The following is a 19,871-nucleotide window of genomic DNA, read 5'->3' as shown; positions in this document are numbered from 1 at the left end:
GATAGATAGATAGATAGATAGATAGATAGATAGTCTGTCCATAAAATGAGATTACCTGCGCTCATCCAGGATCCATGGCTTTCTCCTCCCGTTGATCAGATCATTCCTAGTATCTTTCTCCAAGCCCTAATCATATACACAGCCCAATTCAGTGGCCTTACAGATTGCATTCTCTGAGCACAGAACACCTTTATTTCTCTTTTTTTTCCATCCCAAGTGGAGGAAGTGAAGCATCAAAACTCACTGATGTCACAGTCCCTCTTGTAAACTTTATTGTAACTCCTTCTTCCGCCGCTTCCATGTTTAGACAATAGGACAAAGTGTGCAGAACCATAAAATAGAGAATGATCCCCATCCCCTAGGTAAAGGAATTCACGTATACAGTATACACTCTGTTCACAGTAACCCTAAAATCACAAGTGGCTTTTCACTGGGCGCATGCTAACTACATCCTCGCACACAAGGAGAATGCGGGGTGCCGGGGACAACAAGAGGGGTATCTAGCAGTGTGTTAGAGGGAGGGGGGCTACAGCTGAATTAGGCAGTTTCATGTTGTTGGTCTGTTCTTTTATATATAGATATATGTAAAGAAAATACAGTAAACCACATAGAGAAATAGTGCACACACAACTTCTAGAGCAAACCTTTCCCAACAAAACAAACCCCCAAATGATCATCCACAAAAGCTATTGCGTTATACACAAACACTACAAAGTCAATCGCTTCCTCCTGAAGAAGGTCGGAGGACAGTAGTAGTTTCTCCTGGTCTTATGGGGCTCTGGTTAGGGTATTAAGTTGGATGAGAGGGGATTACAGCTACAGCAACATTGTGCCCCCTCCTGCATCTCTCCAGGAACATAGGACGAGGACTGGGAGAACTAGAGAACGTCTGCTCCAAAAGGCCAAACTAGTCTCGGCTCTTCTCGCCCTTTTGTCCATCCAAGGCGTCCTCAGTGTCTTGTTGTGACCTCTCCATTTTCTGTTTCTCCAGTTCCTCCTGCTCACATTTGCTGCTGGGGAACTTATCTTTGTTGTTTTCCTTTTTCCATTTCATCCTCCTGTTCTGGAACCAGATTTTCACTTGTCTTTCGGTAAGTCCCAGAGCGTGAGAGACCTCGATCCTCCGCTTGCGGGTCAGGTAGGGGTTGAAGAGGAATTCTTTCTCCAGCTCCAAGGTCTGGTAGCGGCTGTAGGTCTGTCTGCCTCTCCTGCGTCCGGCGGCTGCTGGAGATGACAAAGGGTCAGTAATAAAGGTTGGGGGTATGACCGGGGCTAACACCAAGCACCAAGAAGAGTATACAGTACAGATATGAAAGAATTAAAGGCAGTGCATGCTACAAAGGGCTGGGGAAGGAGGGTGCCAAGAGCCTGGGAAGTGTCCAGCAGTAAAACACAAACCTCCATCCGGGCAATTAAGCTATAAAGCAATTCACAAGTGCACAAGTTCCCCCCCATAAAACAGGGTCACTTTATGGTTGTGATCCACCATTGCTCACCTTGTGGTCTCATCCATGGGAAGAGTTGTGTGGGTGAGGGACTCTGCTCAGAGCTCTCTGCCTCTTCCCCCAGGCCGGCTGAAGCCAACTTGCAGTCGGTGTATTGCACTAGATCCGAGTCCTGGCTGCTGAACAGACTCTGCCTCTGCAAAGGGTCGTATCCATAGAAGCTGCTGGGGTCCCCATGACAGGTCACAGCGCAAGGATTCTGCTGGAAGGAGGGTGACGACAAGGAGGACGTTCCATGGTAAAATTCCTGAATTTGGCTAGGGTGCTGAAAGGTGCCCCCCGCGCTGGGTCCATACACCACTGTGGGTCTGCCACCTAGATCCTGGGCAAAGCCACAATCATAGTAATTGGGGCGCAAAGACTCCCCTGTTTTGTATTTGGAGAAGAGTGAATTGACAAAATAGGAGCTCATTTTAATGGTTCTTTTTTACAGACTAGAGAAAAGAAGAAGAAGCAAAAAAGATCCTGGCTGGTTGTGTCTCTGATTTCCAGGAATATAAAAGAAAGATACAATCAAAAGTCTATGCCTGGATGAGATCGCATCCCTTGTTTTTTATCATAATCAAAAAAATAGCACTTAAGACTTGTCGCTTTACATTTCCAGGAAGGGATTGCCAGTTCATAAACAGTTTCTGTGATTTACTTCGCAGCAAATGACTTGTTTCATATTTCGCAGCGTCTTTTCACGAACATTTGCATCTATTAGCGGCGCCTCCTCCTATTGGCTCCAGCGCTCCAGCAGGACCGCGCGCAGGATTGGGAGAGGCGCAGCCCCAGTGGCGGGGAGAGGTGGAGGATCTGCACATTAATGGTTAACTACCTCCACATACCTAGCCCCCCCAAAGATGGATTCTTGGGGAGTGCAGAAAATCAAAGAGGGGGGACATGTAGCCGTTAATTTGGAAATTTTAACGAGGCAGTTTTAGCCTTTTTAAATGTCAGGGTCGCTTTCGAAAACTGTAAAAGTACACGATTTAATTGCTACGAGTTTTTACAGGGTCCAATAAATGTAATTGGTATTTTAATACAAGTTATCAAATCATACAGTTTCTTAGGCTAAACATATTTTAAAACAAACGAGCCAGTCATATTTAACATTTTAATGATCAATTCCCCCTATTATTGATAAAGGGGCAGGAACATCCCCTCCCCCTCCCCCAATAGAAAAGGGGCTGTAAAGTGTTTAGCAAACGATAAAAGGCTGTAAAGCCGAGATGGGGAGCTTGTTTATGCCGCAGAATATAAAACGCGTTAGCAGTTTACGAGGCTTCTCCATTACAGCGATAAAAGAGCAGATTCGATTGGAACCTCACACATTATTATAGCAAGATGCTGCGAGTGTCAATACTGAATTAAAATCATCATTGTCTCCACAATAACACTTTCTCTTTTTTTTTGTGACTGTTTTTTTCTTCCTTTTTTTTTCCTTTCCCCTCCAGGCAACTGCTTATTATTACACAGACCAGGCAGGGGAACGAGGCAGGGATGACCCCCAAACATTGGCCTCTGTCACTGCTGGTGTCTCTCTGCGTCCCCCATCCTCCATCATCCCTGCACATAATAATAATCCCCTTATCTCACCGCTCAGATAAAACACACAGGTCCATTCACCTCCCATAAACGCCTTCCACAGACACTGCTTTATAGGCGCCTTTATTACTCTGTACTGCGCTGCTGTGGCTGTAGGCGCCATGTCCATCTATATCAGATGCTGCAGGAAGGAGTAGGCATCATCTATCTATCTATCTATCTATCTATCTATCTATCTATCCCATATCTATCTATCTCATATCTATCTATCTATCTATCTATCTATCTATCTATCTATCTATCCCATATCTATCTATCTCATATCTATCTATCTATCTATCTATCTATCTATCTATCTATCCCATATCTATCTATCTATCTATCTATCTATCTATCTATCTATCTATCTTCTATCTATCTATCTATCCCATATCTATCTATCTATCTATCTATCTATCCCATATCTATCCCATATCTATCTATCTATCTATCTATCTATCTATCTATCTATCTATCTATCTATCTATCCCATATCTATCTATCTATCCCATATCTATCTATCTATCTATCTATCTATCTATCTATCTATCTATCTATCTATCTATCTATCTATCTATCTATCCTTAATACTACATGATGGCTTTCAGACTTTAAATGTATTTATGTTTCCTTTAGACGTAATTCACAATAAAATACTACCTGTACCTAGGACCTACCTTTCCTCGGAGGCCTAAATTCTATATACCTGTCCAATATAAATGACTGTATTGGGACACATTATCAGGCAATAGAAATATATGTCTTTCTGAGAGCGCATTCCTGTGATGTGATTTGGATTCTAGTAAGCAAATGTTACATTTAAATGGAGTCTGGTAAATAATATTTATGGAAGACTGTTGTTCAGCTGACAAATGTGTTACCTCTGAATCTGTATTTACTGGCGTCACAGATCAGGGAAATTTGCGTCAAAGTGTACAAGGAATACATATTTATTAATGCAAGATTTTTTTTATCCTTTTTGACAGTCTTCTGTGACAATACGCTATTGATTATTAAGTTTTGATATAACTTCATGTTTGGTTTTGCAATTTAAGTGTGAGAAAGAGTTATTGTATGGGAACATTGTGAAATGTAAAGCGAACAAGTGATATAAAAAAGACAGAAACTTGTTAGTACACCCGAGTATAAAACACACACACCATACATACATAAAACACAAAAATATGAACAATACAGATATAGTATATATATTATGTATAGATAGATAAATAGATAGATGATAGATAGCACACACACAAGCTGAAAACACACATCAAACATATATATCACACAGATCGCACACATATGTAACACACACCATATCTACATAGAAACAGAAGCACATGCACTACACACAGATGGAACACATATATAGCACACACATACATCAGACATGCATAAAAACAACAAAAAAGCACATGCACAATAAAAAGATAGCACATACATATATAACACACACACTGAGAAAACACACATAAAACAAATATAACACACAGATAGCACACATATAGAACAAACGCCATACATAAAACACAAACATATACACAACACACAAACAGAACACATATATATATAGCACACAAACAAAGAACACACACACACATGAAACATACATAAACACAAACACATGCACAACACACAGCATTAATTTATAGCACACACTAAACATGCATAAAATACAGACACATGCACAACACACAAATAGCATACACATATATCACAGAAACGAACACACACACACAGCAAACCTACATATAAAAAACACATGCACAACACACAAATAGCACACTTATATAACACACTAAGACACACACAAATTCATAAACACATGCACAACACACATATAGCATCAATGTATAACACACACATTAAACATGCATAAAATACAGACACATGCACAACACAGAGAGCACACATCCATAACACATACACACATATATATAAAAGCACACAACCATATACATGTATAAACAATTACATAAAACATGCACTATTGCTTCCATAGAGGTGCAAAGGTTCTCAAGAGTACTTTTTGCTGTAAATTAAATGGATTGTTAAATTAAATTAAGGAATATATCAGAATATGTCCCCATAGATTTAGAGGTTATGGAAACATTGCCTTACAATGGGAGATTAGGGCACACCGAAGCCATGCTCTTTCGTTTAATGCTCAGCATTCTTCCACATAATCATGCTAATTACCCCCTCTTCCAGATTATGCCTCCGAATGTCATATTATCCTATGTGATTGCTACTTGATGAATCCTCGGGTGATCTAGCACCCACTTTCCCTGACAGGAGGTGTCCAGAAATGACCAGAAGATCTGTCAGCACCAGGTCCTAGCATCACATAACACTCAATATAATTACTGTGGATTTGGATATCACTGTGCGATCTGCAGGGAAGAATATATCCAAAACGGCATCCTAGCAATCCTAAAGTCTACTAATCTTCCCCCTGTGCTATTCTTCACTAATTTACTGATTGTTAAAACGTTTTACAGTGTCATAAAGCTGAATTATTCGCTCAAGTTACATTTAGGAGATATTCTGTTTTGGTGTTTTATTTCTTATGACGAACAGACGTAACAATTTCTGGGAAGGGAAAGAACAGCTATTTTTGTTATGCAAAAAGGGGTAGGTTTAGTGCAATTTTTAAACCTTTTCTCTATATGTGGTTTATAAGGACTGGAGCGAAGAATCCAAAATTCATAGATCAACAGCGCCACCTAGTGAGCGCTTCTAAGAATAATCTGAATGATAACCGTAGAGTCAAGATCTCCAACTTTTGCTCTTCAAAGCTGATGTTTATCACATAGTAATTTTTATATATATATATATATATATATAAATATATATATATATATTTATATATATATATATATATATATATATATATTTATTTATGCAAAAAGGTGCGTATGTATTGCCTGAAACATCTAGGTGATGGTAAGTGGTTAATAAAGGAGTAAAGGGGAAGCATTTACTGGAGCTGGGCTGGGGGGGAGTCTGGACAGCTTTGGTATGATACTGATAAAGAAAACACAATTTCAGACGTCTGGCCACAGTTCTCTTGTTTGAAAGTTTATGGCTTGAATTCTTGCAGCCAGGAATTGCTCAGAGTAAAAAAAAAAAAAGAAAGAACAAAAGACATTAAACCCCAGAGAGGAGTTTCCAAGGCTTCTGAAAAGCTCCAGAAATTCCCAGCTTCCCTCTGCCTCATCATATATTTTCTCTGAGCTGTTGAAAGGTATTTGCTTGTTCCTCCCAGTCGCAGCCTCTGTAGCCAGGAAACTTCCTCACTGTCTCCTCACTTCTCTGCCTATAAACTTTTACAGCCCTTATATACTTTTATGACATAGCACTAAACGGAATTTTCCTTTTTATCACCAGCACTTGCTTTTTAAGTCCTTCATCCTTTTTTGTTTTTCCAAAGAATTATGCAAATAGGCCCCTAAAAAAAAAGAGAGAGACCAGCAAAGGCAGAGGCCCCTCCAGAATAACATCAATACTCTTCTCAGCTCTGTCTCTGCTTCCCCGAGTGATCAAAGTCCGATTATTTTTCAATTGATGTCGGTGGAAAATAAAATATTAAAAGGACATTGGTGACTGGTTGCTAGAGCTGACAGATGAGATGTAGGAGAGCAGGAGAGACTTTCTATAAATCAGGTCACCAGTATGGGGGTCCACAATGCAATCTCCTCTGCACAGCCTCTCCATGCATGGCCCCCAGTGATAGCAATCTCCAGGCTTTCCTATAGTCTAGAGAACAGAGAGGAGTCAACAATCAGAAAGCAAAAGCTAGTTGTTAAATATATCTACAGAAATATATGTTATATATTGCTATATACAAATAGATATTTATATGTAGACACACACTTACATGCAATACACACACACATATATACATATATTAGTTGTGTAGGTAGTATAATTATGCATGCAACACATATAGAATATATTTTTATTTATAGCTTATAGCTATTAAATGTACATATATTTTGCAGATGTATGCATATATATGTATATACGTGTATATTTATATTCCAAATGTTTAATACCGTGCGTGCAAATATATGTATATATAGCTGAACTTCAATACACACAGTAAAAAGTAACACATGCATATATATATATATACACACATACAACGATATATATGTATACAATATATACATATACACTGTGTATACATAGTATTAAGCTATATATATTTACATATGTACATACACAGCTAGTATTAAGTGATAAATATATAAATGTACACACAGTACTAAGCAATATATATATATATATATTGAGAGAGATACAGAATTAAGTGATCTATATTTACACATCCAGTATTACACAATATACACATATATATATATATATATATATATATATATATATATATATATATATATATATATACATATATTTATACACTGCTCACAAAAATAAAGGGAACACATAGGATGTGGTATGTTAGTCTTCCCTTTATTTTTTTGAGCAGTATATATATACATCGTATTAAGCGAAACAAGTATATATATATATATATATATATATATATATATGTCTCTCTCTATATAAATGTAACTATATATGTAAAGAATAATGTATCTGAGCCCAGTGTGCAGTGATAAATGAAGAGGCTAGCCGGTAGCTTATATTACTACTGTAGTTTAATAATGGTTTGCCAATAACACATGATGACCTTGTCCATTGTAAACAGCCGGGTCAGCCCCAGTACACACTACATTAATAGAGATTTACACACAAACACAAAACTTTCAAGTATAGCAGATTTCAACAACATAAAAAATATACAAATACTTTGACTTGACACAAGAACAAATTCTACATTTCGTATAAACTTCATTTCACAATAAATTAGAAATAATCTACTTCTAGGGAACATTCACCGTCTTCTGTCGATCTAGTGTGCTAAAAACAAAGAAAACGTTTTTTTTTACTTCTTTATAACTTTTTTTTTGGAAATTGTTTTTTCTTTTTTTCTAAAAAACTATTTTAGCAAATCGAGGTTTTTTTTTTGTCCAGTGTGCTTTTAGTCATAATCTTCTGGCTCAGTATAAAAGGGAGTTTTGCTGGCTGAAGTTCTACTAGAGAAAGTGAATATTAAATATATCTATAGCTCTGTGATAATGCTGATGGATGTGCGAGGACCTTCATCTGCTGGATGCGAGGTGCCACCCATGTGCAGCTTCCTACCTCCAGGCAGGTGCCACATCCCCTGCAGAGGGACAACATGTGGACATGTAGGACAGGACTGCACAGAAAAGAACATTAGCTGTCTGCTTGCTACTACCTGGCCAAGTCTACCACAGCCTCCGTGTGTCATGCAAACAAAGATGGCCAAGTCCTATGCAAGTGGAATCATAAATAGGGAGCAGGTGCATTCTGGAGGGAGGAGAGAAGGGGTTAATCCTTCCCTTGCTCCTTGTTCAGTTTCTTCATTTTCATCCTCCGGTTCTGGAACCAGATTTTGACCTGTCTCTCGCTCAGATTGAGCAGTCTGGCCACTTCATGCCTCCTGTCCCTGGTCAGGTACATGTTAAACAAAAATTCCTTCTCCAACTCCAAGGTCTGGTATTTGGTGTAGGGACACCTCTTTTTCCTTGAGGATCGGGCGTGTAGCCAGTTAGCAGAGGGGTTATCTGCACAAGAAAGAATAAGGAAGAAATAAGTTTCCTAGAAAAGTTCTATAAAATGGCAATAACTAGGTAAGCATAGGTATAAGCACAGATACATAGGGAAATAAGTACATAAATAAATCTACATAGGCAGATAAATGATAAGCAGAAGAACAGAAAACCACTTATTTATAATAATAGATAATGGAAGAGTAATAGATGAAGAGAGCGATTGACAGCTATATATATAATTGAGGAATAGATCAGGAAAGCGATTTAGTTCTAAGTGTGTTTATATATATATATCACAGACATATAATACTAACTATAAATATTAATATATTATACAGACGATATATGCTATGTATATATATATATATATATATATATATATATATATGTATATAATGCTCAAAACAAATAAAGGGAACACTTAAACATGGGGTCCTATGTTTTAGTGTTCCCTCTATTTTTTGAGCAATATATATATATATATATATATATATATATATTACATTACATTGGCAAATCCTGTGTCTCTCTATGAGGCAGGGGTTGATGAGTGTTAGTGTCCTGCAGCAGGCAGTGACCGGTTTTATCGGTGACTATTATGTATTTTCTTCCCTGACAATAAACCCGTTTTCTAGGGATCACATACACATATACACATGGCAGAGGCTGTGTCTGGCCGCATCCTCCTGGTATAGCTCCTGCTCCAGATAATATGCAGGAAAATGAAATATTAAAGAGATTTAAATGAGTGAATAATTAATAGGCGCTAATCCGGCGGCGATGGCGGGGCAGACAGCACGGATTTCTGGATCTGCAGCTACTGGGGTTTCTCTAAATTTACAATTGCTAATTACTCTTTCGTTGGGTCCTTGCTAACACAGTATACTAATCGTGTATTGAATCATATACAGCAACTACCGTTCTTATAGTAGCAGAACCCACGAGCGTGGTATTACAGACAGATGAAAGTGGGAGAACTAGAGGTAATGGCCGCACTCCACATGCAATGTTCCCCCGGAATTCCACATCAGGCTCCTGCCACCACCTATTGTCTATTCTTACTGTAGCAGTAATACAGGGTTTGCATCGTCAGATATTGAGGACAGAACTATTAGCATATATCCATCATTGTCCAGCAGATAAATGATATCGGATTATCCTTAAAGTGACAGAACAAGAAGTGACATTTAGTAAGAACATTACACCATGAAGGTGGAGAAAAGCGCAAGTCATATATCAGGGAGACTGACCGACTACTGAGTTATTGCTCTACCTATAGATCTATCTATCTATCTATCCCATATCTATCTATCTATCTATCTATCTATCTATCTATCTATCTATCATCTATTTATTTGGCTTGAGAAAGGTCTGCACTTGAGACCGAAACGTCGCCACATGGGCTATTAAAATACGCTTTTTCTAAAATGTCATATGGTATGCTGCTTCTATCTTTTTTATTTTCTATCTTTTATCTATCTATCTATCTATCTATCTAATATCTATCTATCTCTCCCATATCTATCTATCTAATATCTATCTATCTCTCCCATATCTATCTATCTATCTCTCCCATATCTATCTATCTATCTATCTATCTATCTATCTCTCCCATATCTATCTATCTATCTATCTATCTATCTATCTATCTATCTATCTATCTACCTCATGACTACTTGTATGTGTTCCTCCCTGGGCCCTGGACAGGATCTGCTGCTTCCTTGCACCCTCTGGCCGGTTCTTCCTCCTCTTGGGCTGACTTCCTCAGTTGGGGGACTTACTTTGATGTGGCCTGTCTTTGTCCTGGCTTCCTTCGCACCCTTTATTGTCCGGGTAGGTGGGCCTCTCATTAGCCTCCTCTCTGGCAGCCGGCGCCTCTAGACTGTACTCTTGGGCTCCCAGCTTGTGCAGCTCCCCAGGGTGCCCCAGCAGCGGCTCAGCCTTCACGGCTCCCTGTCCCGGTCCGGCCTCAGCCCTGGGCAGCGGCTCCAGCCAGCCCCGTAGGTACCTGCTCTCTGAGGCGGGGGCGCCCGGCTGCAGGTAGGGGTGGTAGACAGGCGGCAGGGGGGCGGCAGCGGCGCTGTGCGGGTTCAGGGGGGTCCAGGACGCGCTGAACACTGGAGGTTTGGGCTGGAAGCTACACGAGGGGAAGTCCAGGGTGTCTGGGGGTCCCGCAGCCCGGGGACTGGAGTACTGGCCAGAGAACTTGGGTGCTGGAGGCTCCTCACTGTCAGGGCTTATTATGGACTCCACAAAGTAGTTAGTGAGGGCTCCAGAAATGGACATTCTTGGACATCATACAAGGCAGGTTCATGGAAGGGAGGCAGACACAGGACAGATGCGGAGCTCTCCCTTCCCAACTTCCCAGCCAACAAAGTGCACTTGGGCTGCTGCCTCCTGAGCTCCTGGCAAATGATTGGTCAAACTTTATCCGTGAGCCTGATAAAGCGTCACAGAGCCATCAATCAATCGGAGGGGCCGCACGGAGCTGTCAGCATTCATATCAAGGAGCCATTGTTTTATGTGGATGAGGCTGCTGCACGCCTGAGCCCCGAGCGCGGCACATCCTCCACCCTGCAGGTCGTGATGCCTTCTAGTGCACCAGGTACTCGCAGGCTGCACACAGTCACCTTGTCTCACCCATTGCTCGCACTACTGTAACTGCTACTCCTGTGCACACTGATGGCTGCAACCAACTACCTGCATCCCGAGGGCTCAGAGTGCTAGGAAGGGAAAGGGGATTCGATTTATTATCAGTGTTATTATGATTAGTGGAAAGCTGCCCGAGCAAAACGAGAAATGATATTTGCACAGGGAAAGCTGCTCATTTACAGGGTCATAAATGGATGAAACATCTCAAACGCTTAACCATGCAGAATATACACTAACAGACCTGGAATGGAGCACATGGAAGGACCCAAGCCCTTAATATTCATAGTTCTCCCCATCCTTTCCTACCTCCCCTGGAAAAATATATGACCTTAGACTACTCCTGTATTATTCTACCATAAAACATGAACTGCTTAGATTAACCCAAATATCCATTAGAGCCTGATAATGAACAACCTGCTGAATTATGCAGGTAAATTAATATCAATCCAGTTCAACAGCTTCAGCCTGTCCTGCTACATGATCCTGATAGTAAAACATATGTCTGCTCATCATAATGTCAAGAGATATCTATCTATCGAGCTATCTATCCCATATCTATGTCTCTATCTATCTATCTATCTATCTATCTATTATCTATCCCATATCAATCTGAAATCTATCTAATATTTATTTCTCTATCTATCTATCTATCTATCTATCTCATATCTATCTATCTATCTATCTATCTATCTATCTATCTATCTCATATCTATCTATCTATCTATCTATCTATCATCTATCTCATATCTATCCCATATCTATCTATCTATCTATCTATCTATCTATTCTGTTATCCTATTATATAGCTATTATCTACACCTCTTTAAGTGTTTTATTTTTAATCAAACTATCCCATATCTATCCCATATCTATCTATCTATCTATCAATCTATCTAATCATTATTTATCTGCGACAATACATTACATTTTTTTTTTTTTTGCCATAACATTGTCTATCTACTTTTCGGCATCCAACAAGTTCTTCTCACTACTTTATGTAAAAATATTCTTTAGCTTTGTCTTATATTATATATTTTCTTTATATCCTTCTCAAATGATATATTGCGGGACACTTGGACTTGTATATTAACCTATATGCCAATAGTACACTGCCATGTAATTAATGAATCAAATATAATATATCCCATTTAATGTCTTAATTGCAAACTTGCAATATTAGAACATTTTGTATCCAGAGAGTCAGAAGCATTTGATATGTAAACCAATAAAAGTTGTACTTTGTGTATTCTGAAGCATATAACTTTGTATATACTGATGCAGTTGGCGACATTACTTTTTTTTTCGTCCAATAGCCCACAGAATAACAGACATCTAGTATACCTGTAGAGGTTCTGTAAAACTCATAAAGGAATTACATAATTGATGGTGAACCCCCAAAATAAATAAATATATAAATATAAATAATAGGTCATAGGGAGAGAAATGACATGAATGATTGTAAAAAAACAACAACTCCCAAAACTAGAAAATAAATAGGTGAATAAAGTTTCCATCTCGTCCTCTTTTTTTTTCTTGATTGTTCTTGAACTGATCCCCTTAGTGCATAATTCTGTATATATGTACTGTAGGTGTCTATCTATCTTTCTCTCTCTATCCATCCATCCATCTATCCAGGTGCATGAACCCCTACCACAAAGAAAAGGAACACCGTTTGAACTTGTCTCTCCTTTATTATGCAGTGTGTTTATGAGTTCTTAAATATTTATATATATATAACCCCTTCTCATGTGCAGCACCATGGAATCAATGGCGCTATATAGATAATATTTATATGGATATACACATACACTTAAACATATATACACACCAACTCATAAGCTCACTACAGACTAAAGGATAGACATGTTTAGACAGTTTTCCTCTGGTTTCTTGTAGGGGTTCATGCACCAAACTTTTGCTTTTCCCTCTTTTTGATCTGAGTCATAAAATTCCAGAAAAGAATCTGTGTATTGTAATCAGGCCTGAGCTATATGAGGGAGGCAGGAAACACTGTGATTACATGATAATATACATTGATTCTCCCCACATAATAATTGGGTTATTAAAGTGGAATGTGCCTTCATATTAGAGTTCGATTTCCTCTAGTTTCAAGTTGTACAAGGAGATTTTCAACTTGTACAACCGGGTCCATTAATTCGTTTTATGAGCAGAGAAACGAAGGAGGATAATAGAGTTTTATATATCAGTGCATAGGACAGACAGCAGAGACTTCAATAATTACTTCTAATGTCTGCTCCATTCATTTTATACATCACATTCTACTGAAAGGAACAATGTAAATGGTATATAGTCATGTCGCAGCAAGTATAGATAAAGAATTTAACAGGGTCAGATGTGACTTCAATTTTTTTTTTCCACCAGAAAAAAGCTACTCAGTGTGGAGGGAGTGCAAATAATAATAATAATAATAATAATAATAATAATAATAATAATAATAATAATAATACATTACTGTTAATAAACTCATACAACTGCAGCAAAGTGAGATTGATCATAGAGATGTTTATTTGTGTTGGGATTTAAAATCAGTAGATTTACCTGCAGTCCTATGTAAAACTGTAAAACTGCAGATAAAAATCTATGTAATCATGATGAATTGGAGTCAATGACAACATCTGCATCTTTAAATATCGTCTACTGTTTGAGCTGAGACCTATGAAAAGGCCCCTAATATCCAAGTGACCTGTCCTATCATTGTTACTGCTGCTACAACTACTGCGCACTGTGCTAACACTAGAGAATGCAGACACACATACAGAGAAGTACTCACATGTATTATACAAAGAAATGTAAAGTTTCACAAGTTGTACAAGTACTTGGCCCGATGTCTAATTAGACCCAACTTATGAATTCACCAGCACGATCCATTTTTTCAAGCTATAAAGACAATAGAGAAACTTCTACAGAGGGGCTACCTGCAAGATGACTTGAGGCCAGCAGCCCCCCAAACCTCTGCACTGTCCCCCCATACCAGTCTAAATCACGGCTGACCTGGTTTTTTTTCTTCCAATGCATCGATTTCTTTGTAAAATCCATAGTAAAATACGATCTTTTAATGACCCGATCTTACAACCACACAGCCACTTACAGGAGATCTGCAGCTCTTCCTACAAATGGCATTACAATGTGTGAAGCCAGTGACTGTCCAGTGCTTTACTCAGCTGCCACCAGCCAGTCCTGACCTCCATACACCATCCTCTCCCACTGCAAGGAAGCTTTTGTTAGACTTTGTGACCCAAGTGTGAAGGAAGTAGGAGGTGAACTACAAGGCGCTTTTATCTACTGTGCCAGGGCAGAGCTCCTGCCATTTACACTCTGGTCACCAATTTACCCACCAAACAATCTGGGGCACATAGAAGACAACACAGAGGAATCCACATTAATTTTCAGTTGAGTGTGAAAAATCTAAGGAACTTTCTGCACCTAGAAACAGTTCTACCATTGTCCAGCATCGCTCAGACCTCCATACATTATGTGCTGTGCAGAGGAACACAGAACATGGAGCATCTGCTCCTCCAGAAGATTCTTCAACTATTTCATCATCAGATTAGAACAAACACATCAATAAACCAAATCTGAATTCTAGTTTACAATGAATGTTAATATTTGTTTAATATCTATTTTTCCAATCAATCATCAATTGTTTATGCTATTCTTATACTCTTAAGTCTGAGTTCACATATATTTATATCAGGCTTCTATAACCAGGAAAAAACGCCATAGTTTCTTAGTTTCTTATGTTGGGCACATGGAGAAGAACATCAAAACTGATACTACTGTTCTATCTATCTATCTATCTATCTATCTATCTATCTATCTAGACAGAAAAAAATGTCAAGGTCTAAATCTGCTAGAATCTATCTATCTATCTATCTATCTATCTATCTATCTATCTATCTCATATCTATCTATCTATCTATCTATCTATCTATCTAGACAGAAAAAAAATGTCAAGGTCTAAATCTGCTAGAATCTATCTATCTATCTATCTATCTATCTATCTATCTATCTATCTATCTATCTATCTATCCCATATCTACCTCATATCTATCTATCTCATATCTATCTATCTATCTATCTATCTATCTATCTATCTATCCATCTATCCCATATCCATCCATCTATCCCTTATCTATCTCATATCTATCTATCTATCTATCTATCTATCCCATATCTATCTATCTATCTATCTCATATCTATTTATCCCATATCTATCTATCTATCTCTCTCTCTCATATCTATCCCATATCTATCTATCTCTCATATCTATTTGTCCCATATCTATCTATCTGTCTATCTATCTATCCCATAACTATCTATCTATCTATCTATCTATCCCATATCTATCGATCCATCTCATATCTATCAAACCATCTATCCCATATCTATCTATCTATCTATCTATCTATCTATCTATCTAATATATATCTATCTCACATCTATGTATTTATCCCATATCTATCTATCTATCTATCTACAGTTGTGGCCAAAAGTATTGACACCCCTGCAATTCTGTCAGATAATACTCAGTTTCTTCCTGAAAATGACTGCAAACACAAATTCTTTGGTATTATTATCTTCATTTAATTTGTCTTAAATGAAAAAACACACAAAGAATTGTCCTAAAGCCAAATTGGATATATTTCCACACCAAACCTAAAAAAGAGGGTGGACAAAAGTATTGGCACTGTTCGAAAAATCATGTGATGCTTCTCTAATTTGTGTAATTAACAGCACCTGTAACTTACCTGTGGCACCTAACAGGTGTTGGCAATAACTAAATCACACTTGCAGCCAGTTGACATGGATTAAAGTTGACTCAACCTCTGTCCTGTGTCCTTGTGTCCACCACATTGAGCATGGAGAAAAGAAAGAAGACCAAAGAACTGTCTGAGGACTTGAGAAACCAAATTGTGAAGAAGCATGAGCAATCTCAAGGCTACAAGTCCATCTCCAAAGACCTGAATGTTCCTGTGTCTACCGTGCGCAGTGTCATCAAGAAGTTTAAAGCCCATGGCACTGTGGCTAACCTCCCTAGATGTGGACGGAAAAGAAAAATTGACAAGAGATTTCAACGCAAGATTGTGCGGATGTTGGATAAAGAACCTCGACTAACATCCAAACAAGTTCAAGCTGCCCTGCAGTCCGAGGGTACAACAGTGTCAACCCGTACTATCCGTCGGCGTCTGAATGAAAAGGGACTGTATGGTAAGAGACCCAGGAAGACCCCACTTCTTACCCCGAGACATAAAAAGCCAGGCTGGAGTTTGCCAAAACTTACCTGAAAAAGCCTAAAACGCTTTGGAAGAATGTTCTCTGGTCAGATCAACATAGAGTTTACAGGAGAAAAAAAGAGGCATTCAAAGAAAAGAACACGATCCCTACAGTCAAACATGGTGGAGGTTCCCTGATGTTTTGGGGTTGCTTTGCTGCCTCTGGCATAGGACTGCTTGACCGTGTGCATGGCATAATGAAGTCTGAAGACTACCAACAAATTTTGCAGCATAATGTACGGCCTAGTGTGAGAAAGCTGGGTCTCCCTCAGAGGTCATGGGTCTTCCAGCAGGACAATGACCCAAAACACACTTCAAAAAGCACTAGAAAATGGTTTGAGAGAAAGCACTGGAGACTTCTAATGTGGCCAGCAATGAGTCCAGACCTGAATCCCATAGAAAACCTGTGGAGAGATCTAAAAATGGCAGCTTGGAGAAGGCACCCTTCAAATATCAGGGACCTGGAGCAGTTTGCCAAAGAAGAATGGTCTAAAATTCCAGCAGAGCATTGTAAGAAATTCAGTGATGGTTAACGGAAGCGGTTGGTCGCAGTTATTTTGGCTAAAGGTTGTGCAACTAAGTATTAGGCTGAGGGTGCCAATACTTTTGTCTGGCCCATTTTTGGAGATTTGTGTGAAATGATCAATGTTTTACTTTTTGCTTCATTCTCTTTTGTGTTTTTTTCATTTAAGACAAATTAAATGAAGATAATAATACCAAAGAATTTGTGTTTGCAATCATTTTCAGGAAGAAACTGAGTATTATCTGACAGAATGGCAGGGGTGTCAATACTTTTGGCCATAACTGTATCTATCTAGCTATCTATCCCATATCTATCTATCTATCTCATTTTTTATATATTGTTTTTGCTTGTTGTAAATTATGCATTCTTCAAGAAAGGTTGCCTTTCTGATTTACATATGTAAAGGTTTTGGGCTGAGGTCTCCATAATTCACATCTGACCCTAAAGAAAGGTTTACAATCAGTCTCCAGTACACGGGAATAATAGTGAAGCCTTTAGAAACACAGCCCTTAAAATGAAATATAGCATTTCAGTCTTGAGTTGAATATTACAAATACATATATATTTCTTTTAGCCTGATCTTGTTTTATAACCAATATTTCCCACAGGAAATTCAATAAGTTCCTTGAAAGGGTGAAGCAATATTTTAGGAAAGTGTGTGATGACAAGTCATGGTGTTAGCTTCATTGCAGATTATATTAATTTATGAGGAAGGGATGATGTTGGGAAATGAGTGTCAGCAATGAAAATAGTGAAATTATAACAAGATAATTGTGCAGATGTGCCTGAATACACAATATATCTAGCAACTTCCACCAAAGCAGCTCCATTATTTATGTGGCTGGATGAGGCGCTTCCTAGCTGCTATCTCTAGGATACATGTAAAGTGTCAGTATTTATGATTTACAAGGAGCACTACAATTCTCTCAGAGCAGATAGTCACCATCCAAGTTCAGACTTACATAGTAAGATTTATGTGGGACACACAATTAATCGAACCCCCCTAAAAAACACAAAAAATATGTTTTCATTTGACCTTACATATAAACGTGACCTAACTTCTGACCACCAGAGGGCGCAGTTCTTTTAGTAACCTTCACTGCCAAGGGCAGAAGGCTGAATTCACCCCAATCTCCCTGCAGGTGCTTTCAAAGACAAGTCTAGGCTAAAAAAGGTGTAATTTGAGCCAAATCTTCGGTGTACTTACTGCAACTTCGCCCCTCCATATTTATCAAAAGTCACACTTTCATGGTGAATTTGGAGCAAATTATGCCAAAGAAGCGTTTATACTTTTCATTTCTGAATATCAGAAAAATGTCAAAATGTTGTCTTTTACTGTTTAATTTTGCTCAAATTATTTTTTTTTTGTATCATTTTAAAAGTTCAATACATTTATTTCATACCTTCTTTAAGACAGGTATGACCTGTCTAGAATAGTTTTTTTGTTGCATCTTTTATATAGAGATACATTAAGAATTATGTTGTACTTAATGTCAAAAAGTTATGCAACTCTCCCCTTTTCATAATTTTTAAATTTTGGCATAGGAAACTATAAGAGCAGCGCAGTGGCTCAGTGGTTAGCACTGCAGTCTTGCAGCACTGGGGCTTGGGTTCAAATCCCACCAAGGACAACATCTGCAAGGAGTTCTCCCCGTGTTTGCGTGGGTTTCCTCCGGGTTCTCCAGTTTCCTCCCACACTCCAAAGACATACTGATAGGGAATCTAGATTGTGAGCCCCATCGGGGACAGTGATGATAATGTCTATAAAACTCTGTGGAATTAATGGCGCTCTATAAGCAATGCATAATATATAAATAGAAAAAGGCATATTTAAGGACGTTAAATTTGGCACATACTTTTACAACAAGGGTACATTGAAAACTGCATAGAATTAAGTAAAATACTCTACTTGTTTCTGATCATTTCTCTTTTCTTTTTGCCATGTTTCTTTGGGCAAAAACTCTACAGATGGTAGCTGCATAAGAAATGTATTTCCTTGCAAATTTTTGCGTCAGTGGCATTTTTGTTCACAAACCCACAATGTTGTAGTGTTGGTCTTTTTTTTTTTAGGAAAATTTGAATGTCTTCCCCGATAGACCACCATTGTATTTTAGTCCCTGGATAAATTAATCACATACCATTATGTTTTGCTTCTTTTTATGTGACTTTTGTTGTTGAATTTTTCACATTCAAATCACAGGATCCTTGAATTTTTGAATCACTTGATCTATAATAAAGAATGCATTAAAACCTACCACCAAAATACAGATACTGCAACACATTATTTAATAAAAACACAGCTTTAAAGTCTAAAAAAATATTTATATATAAAAAAAGCAAATACCTTAAACAAATGCAAAAAAAAGAAGCCTACAAGAATTCAGAACTGCAACAAACACATGCTGGAAGTGGCTGGGGTCAGTGTTCGGATCCATAACCTTTTTTGAGTCCATTTACTGGAGCCTAGCGGCTTGGCTGTGCTGTAGCACTAGGAACTTTTTACTGTGCTCCTTAAACTTGCAAATAGGAGTGCAATAGTGTAATAGAACTGTAAAAGTGAGCGAGGTCAAAGGTGTTACATAGCCCATAGTCAGCCCAGTAAGGCAGGATTGATGGCGTGGCGCAGAACAAGCAGTATATTCAAATGAGGACATGACTCACATTGTTGGCTGGAAGTTC

General features: G+C 38.3%; 2 protein-coding genes across 3 annotated transcripts; both read right to left on the bottom strand.

Moving 5' to 3' along the window:
* Positions 1-13: 13 nt before the first annotated feature.
* Positions 14-1,917, bottom strand: HOXB8 (homeobox B8). Its single transcript, XM_073572416.1, has 2 exons — positions 1,497-1,917; positions 14-1,224 (listed from the first exon to the last, which is right to left on the bottom strand). The coding sequence occupies exons 1-2, from the start codon at positions 1,915-1,917 to the stop codon at positions 908-910; spliced, it is 738 nt and encodes a 245-aa protein (XP_073428517.1). The 3' UTR covers positions 14-907.
* A 5,812-nt stretch (positions 1,918-7,729) lies between these two features.
* Positions 7,730-19,409, bottom strand: HOXB9 (homeobox B9). Of its 2 annotated transcripts, none has more exons than XM_073572901.1 (2): positions 10,504-11,059; positions 7,730-8,734 (listed from the first exon to the last, which is right to left on the bottom strand). In XM_073572901.1, the coding sequence occupies exons 1-2, from the start codon at positions 11,006-11,008 to the stop codon at positions 8,499-8,501; spliced, it is 741 nt and encodes a 246-aa protein (XP_073429002.1). In that variant the 5' UTR covers positions 11,009-11,059; the 3' UTR covers positions 7,730-8,498. The 2 variants fall into 2 exon arrangements, 1 of the variants encoding a protein (XP_073429002.1); XR_012231633.1 differs by lacking the exon at positions 10,504-11,059 and adding an exon at positions 19,331-19,409 and having other exon boundaries at positions 8,598-8,734.
* Positions 19,410-19,871: the final 462 nt, after the last annotated feature.

Source organism: Dendrobates tinctorius, unplaced genomic scaffold (assembly GCF_039654945.1).
Source record: "Dendrobates tinctorius isolate UK_male_01 unplaced genomic scaffold, ASM3965494v1 ptg000032l, whole genome shotgun sequence".
Lineage (NCBI taxonomy): Eukaryota > Metazoa > Chordata > Amphibia > Anura > Dendrobatidae > Dendrobates > Dendrobates tinctorius.
The sequence above is the reverse complement of the archived record's forward strand: the minus strand, read 5'-3'. Positions and strand labels throughout refer to the sequence as shown.

What these genes read in the sequence shown, in the direction of transcription:
- HOXB8 (XM_073572416.1), bottom strand. Translation starts at nt 1,917, where the DNA reads ATGAGCTCCTATTTTGTCAATTCACTCTTCTCCAAATACAAAACAGGG. An exon ending in CCCATGGATGAGACCACAAG is followed by an intron (nt 1,225 to 1,496) that starts GTGAGCAATGGT and finishes TGTCATCTCCAG; the next exon opens with CAGCCGCCGGACGCAGGAGA.
- HOXB9 (XM_073572901.1), bottom strand. Translation starts at nt 11,008, where the DNA reads ATGTCCATTTCTGGAGCCCTCACTAACTACTTTGTGGAGTCCATAATA. An exon ending in CAAAGACAGGCCACATCAAA is followed by an intron (nt 8,735 to 10,503) that starts GTAAGTCCCCCA and finishes TTTCTTGTGCAG; the next exon opens with ATAACCCCTCTGCTAACTGG.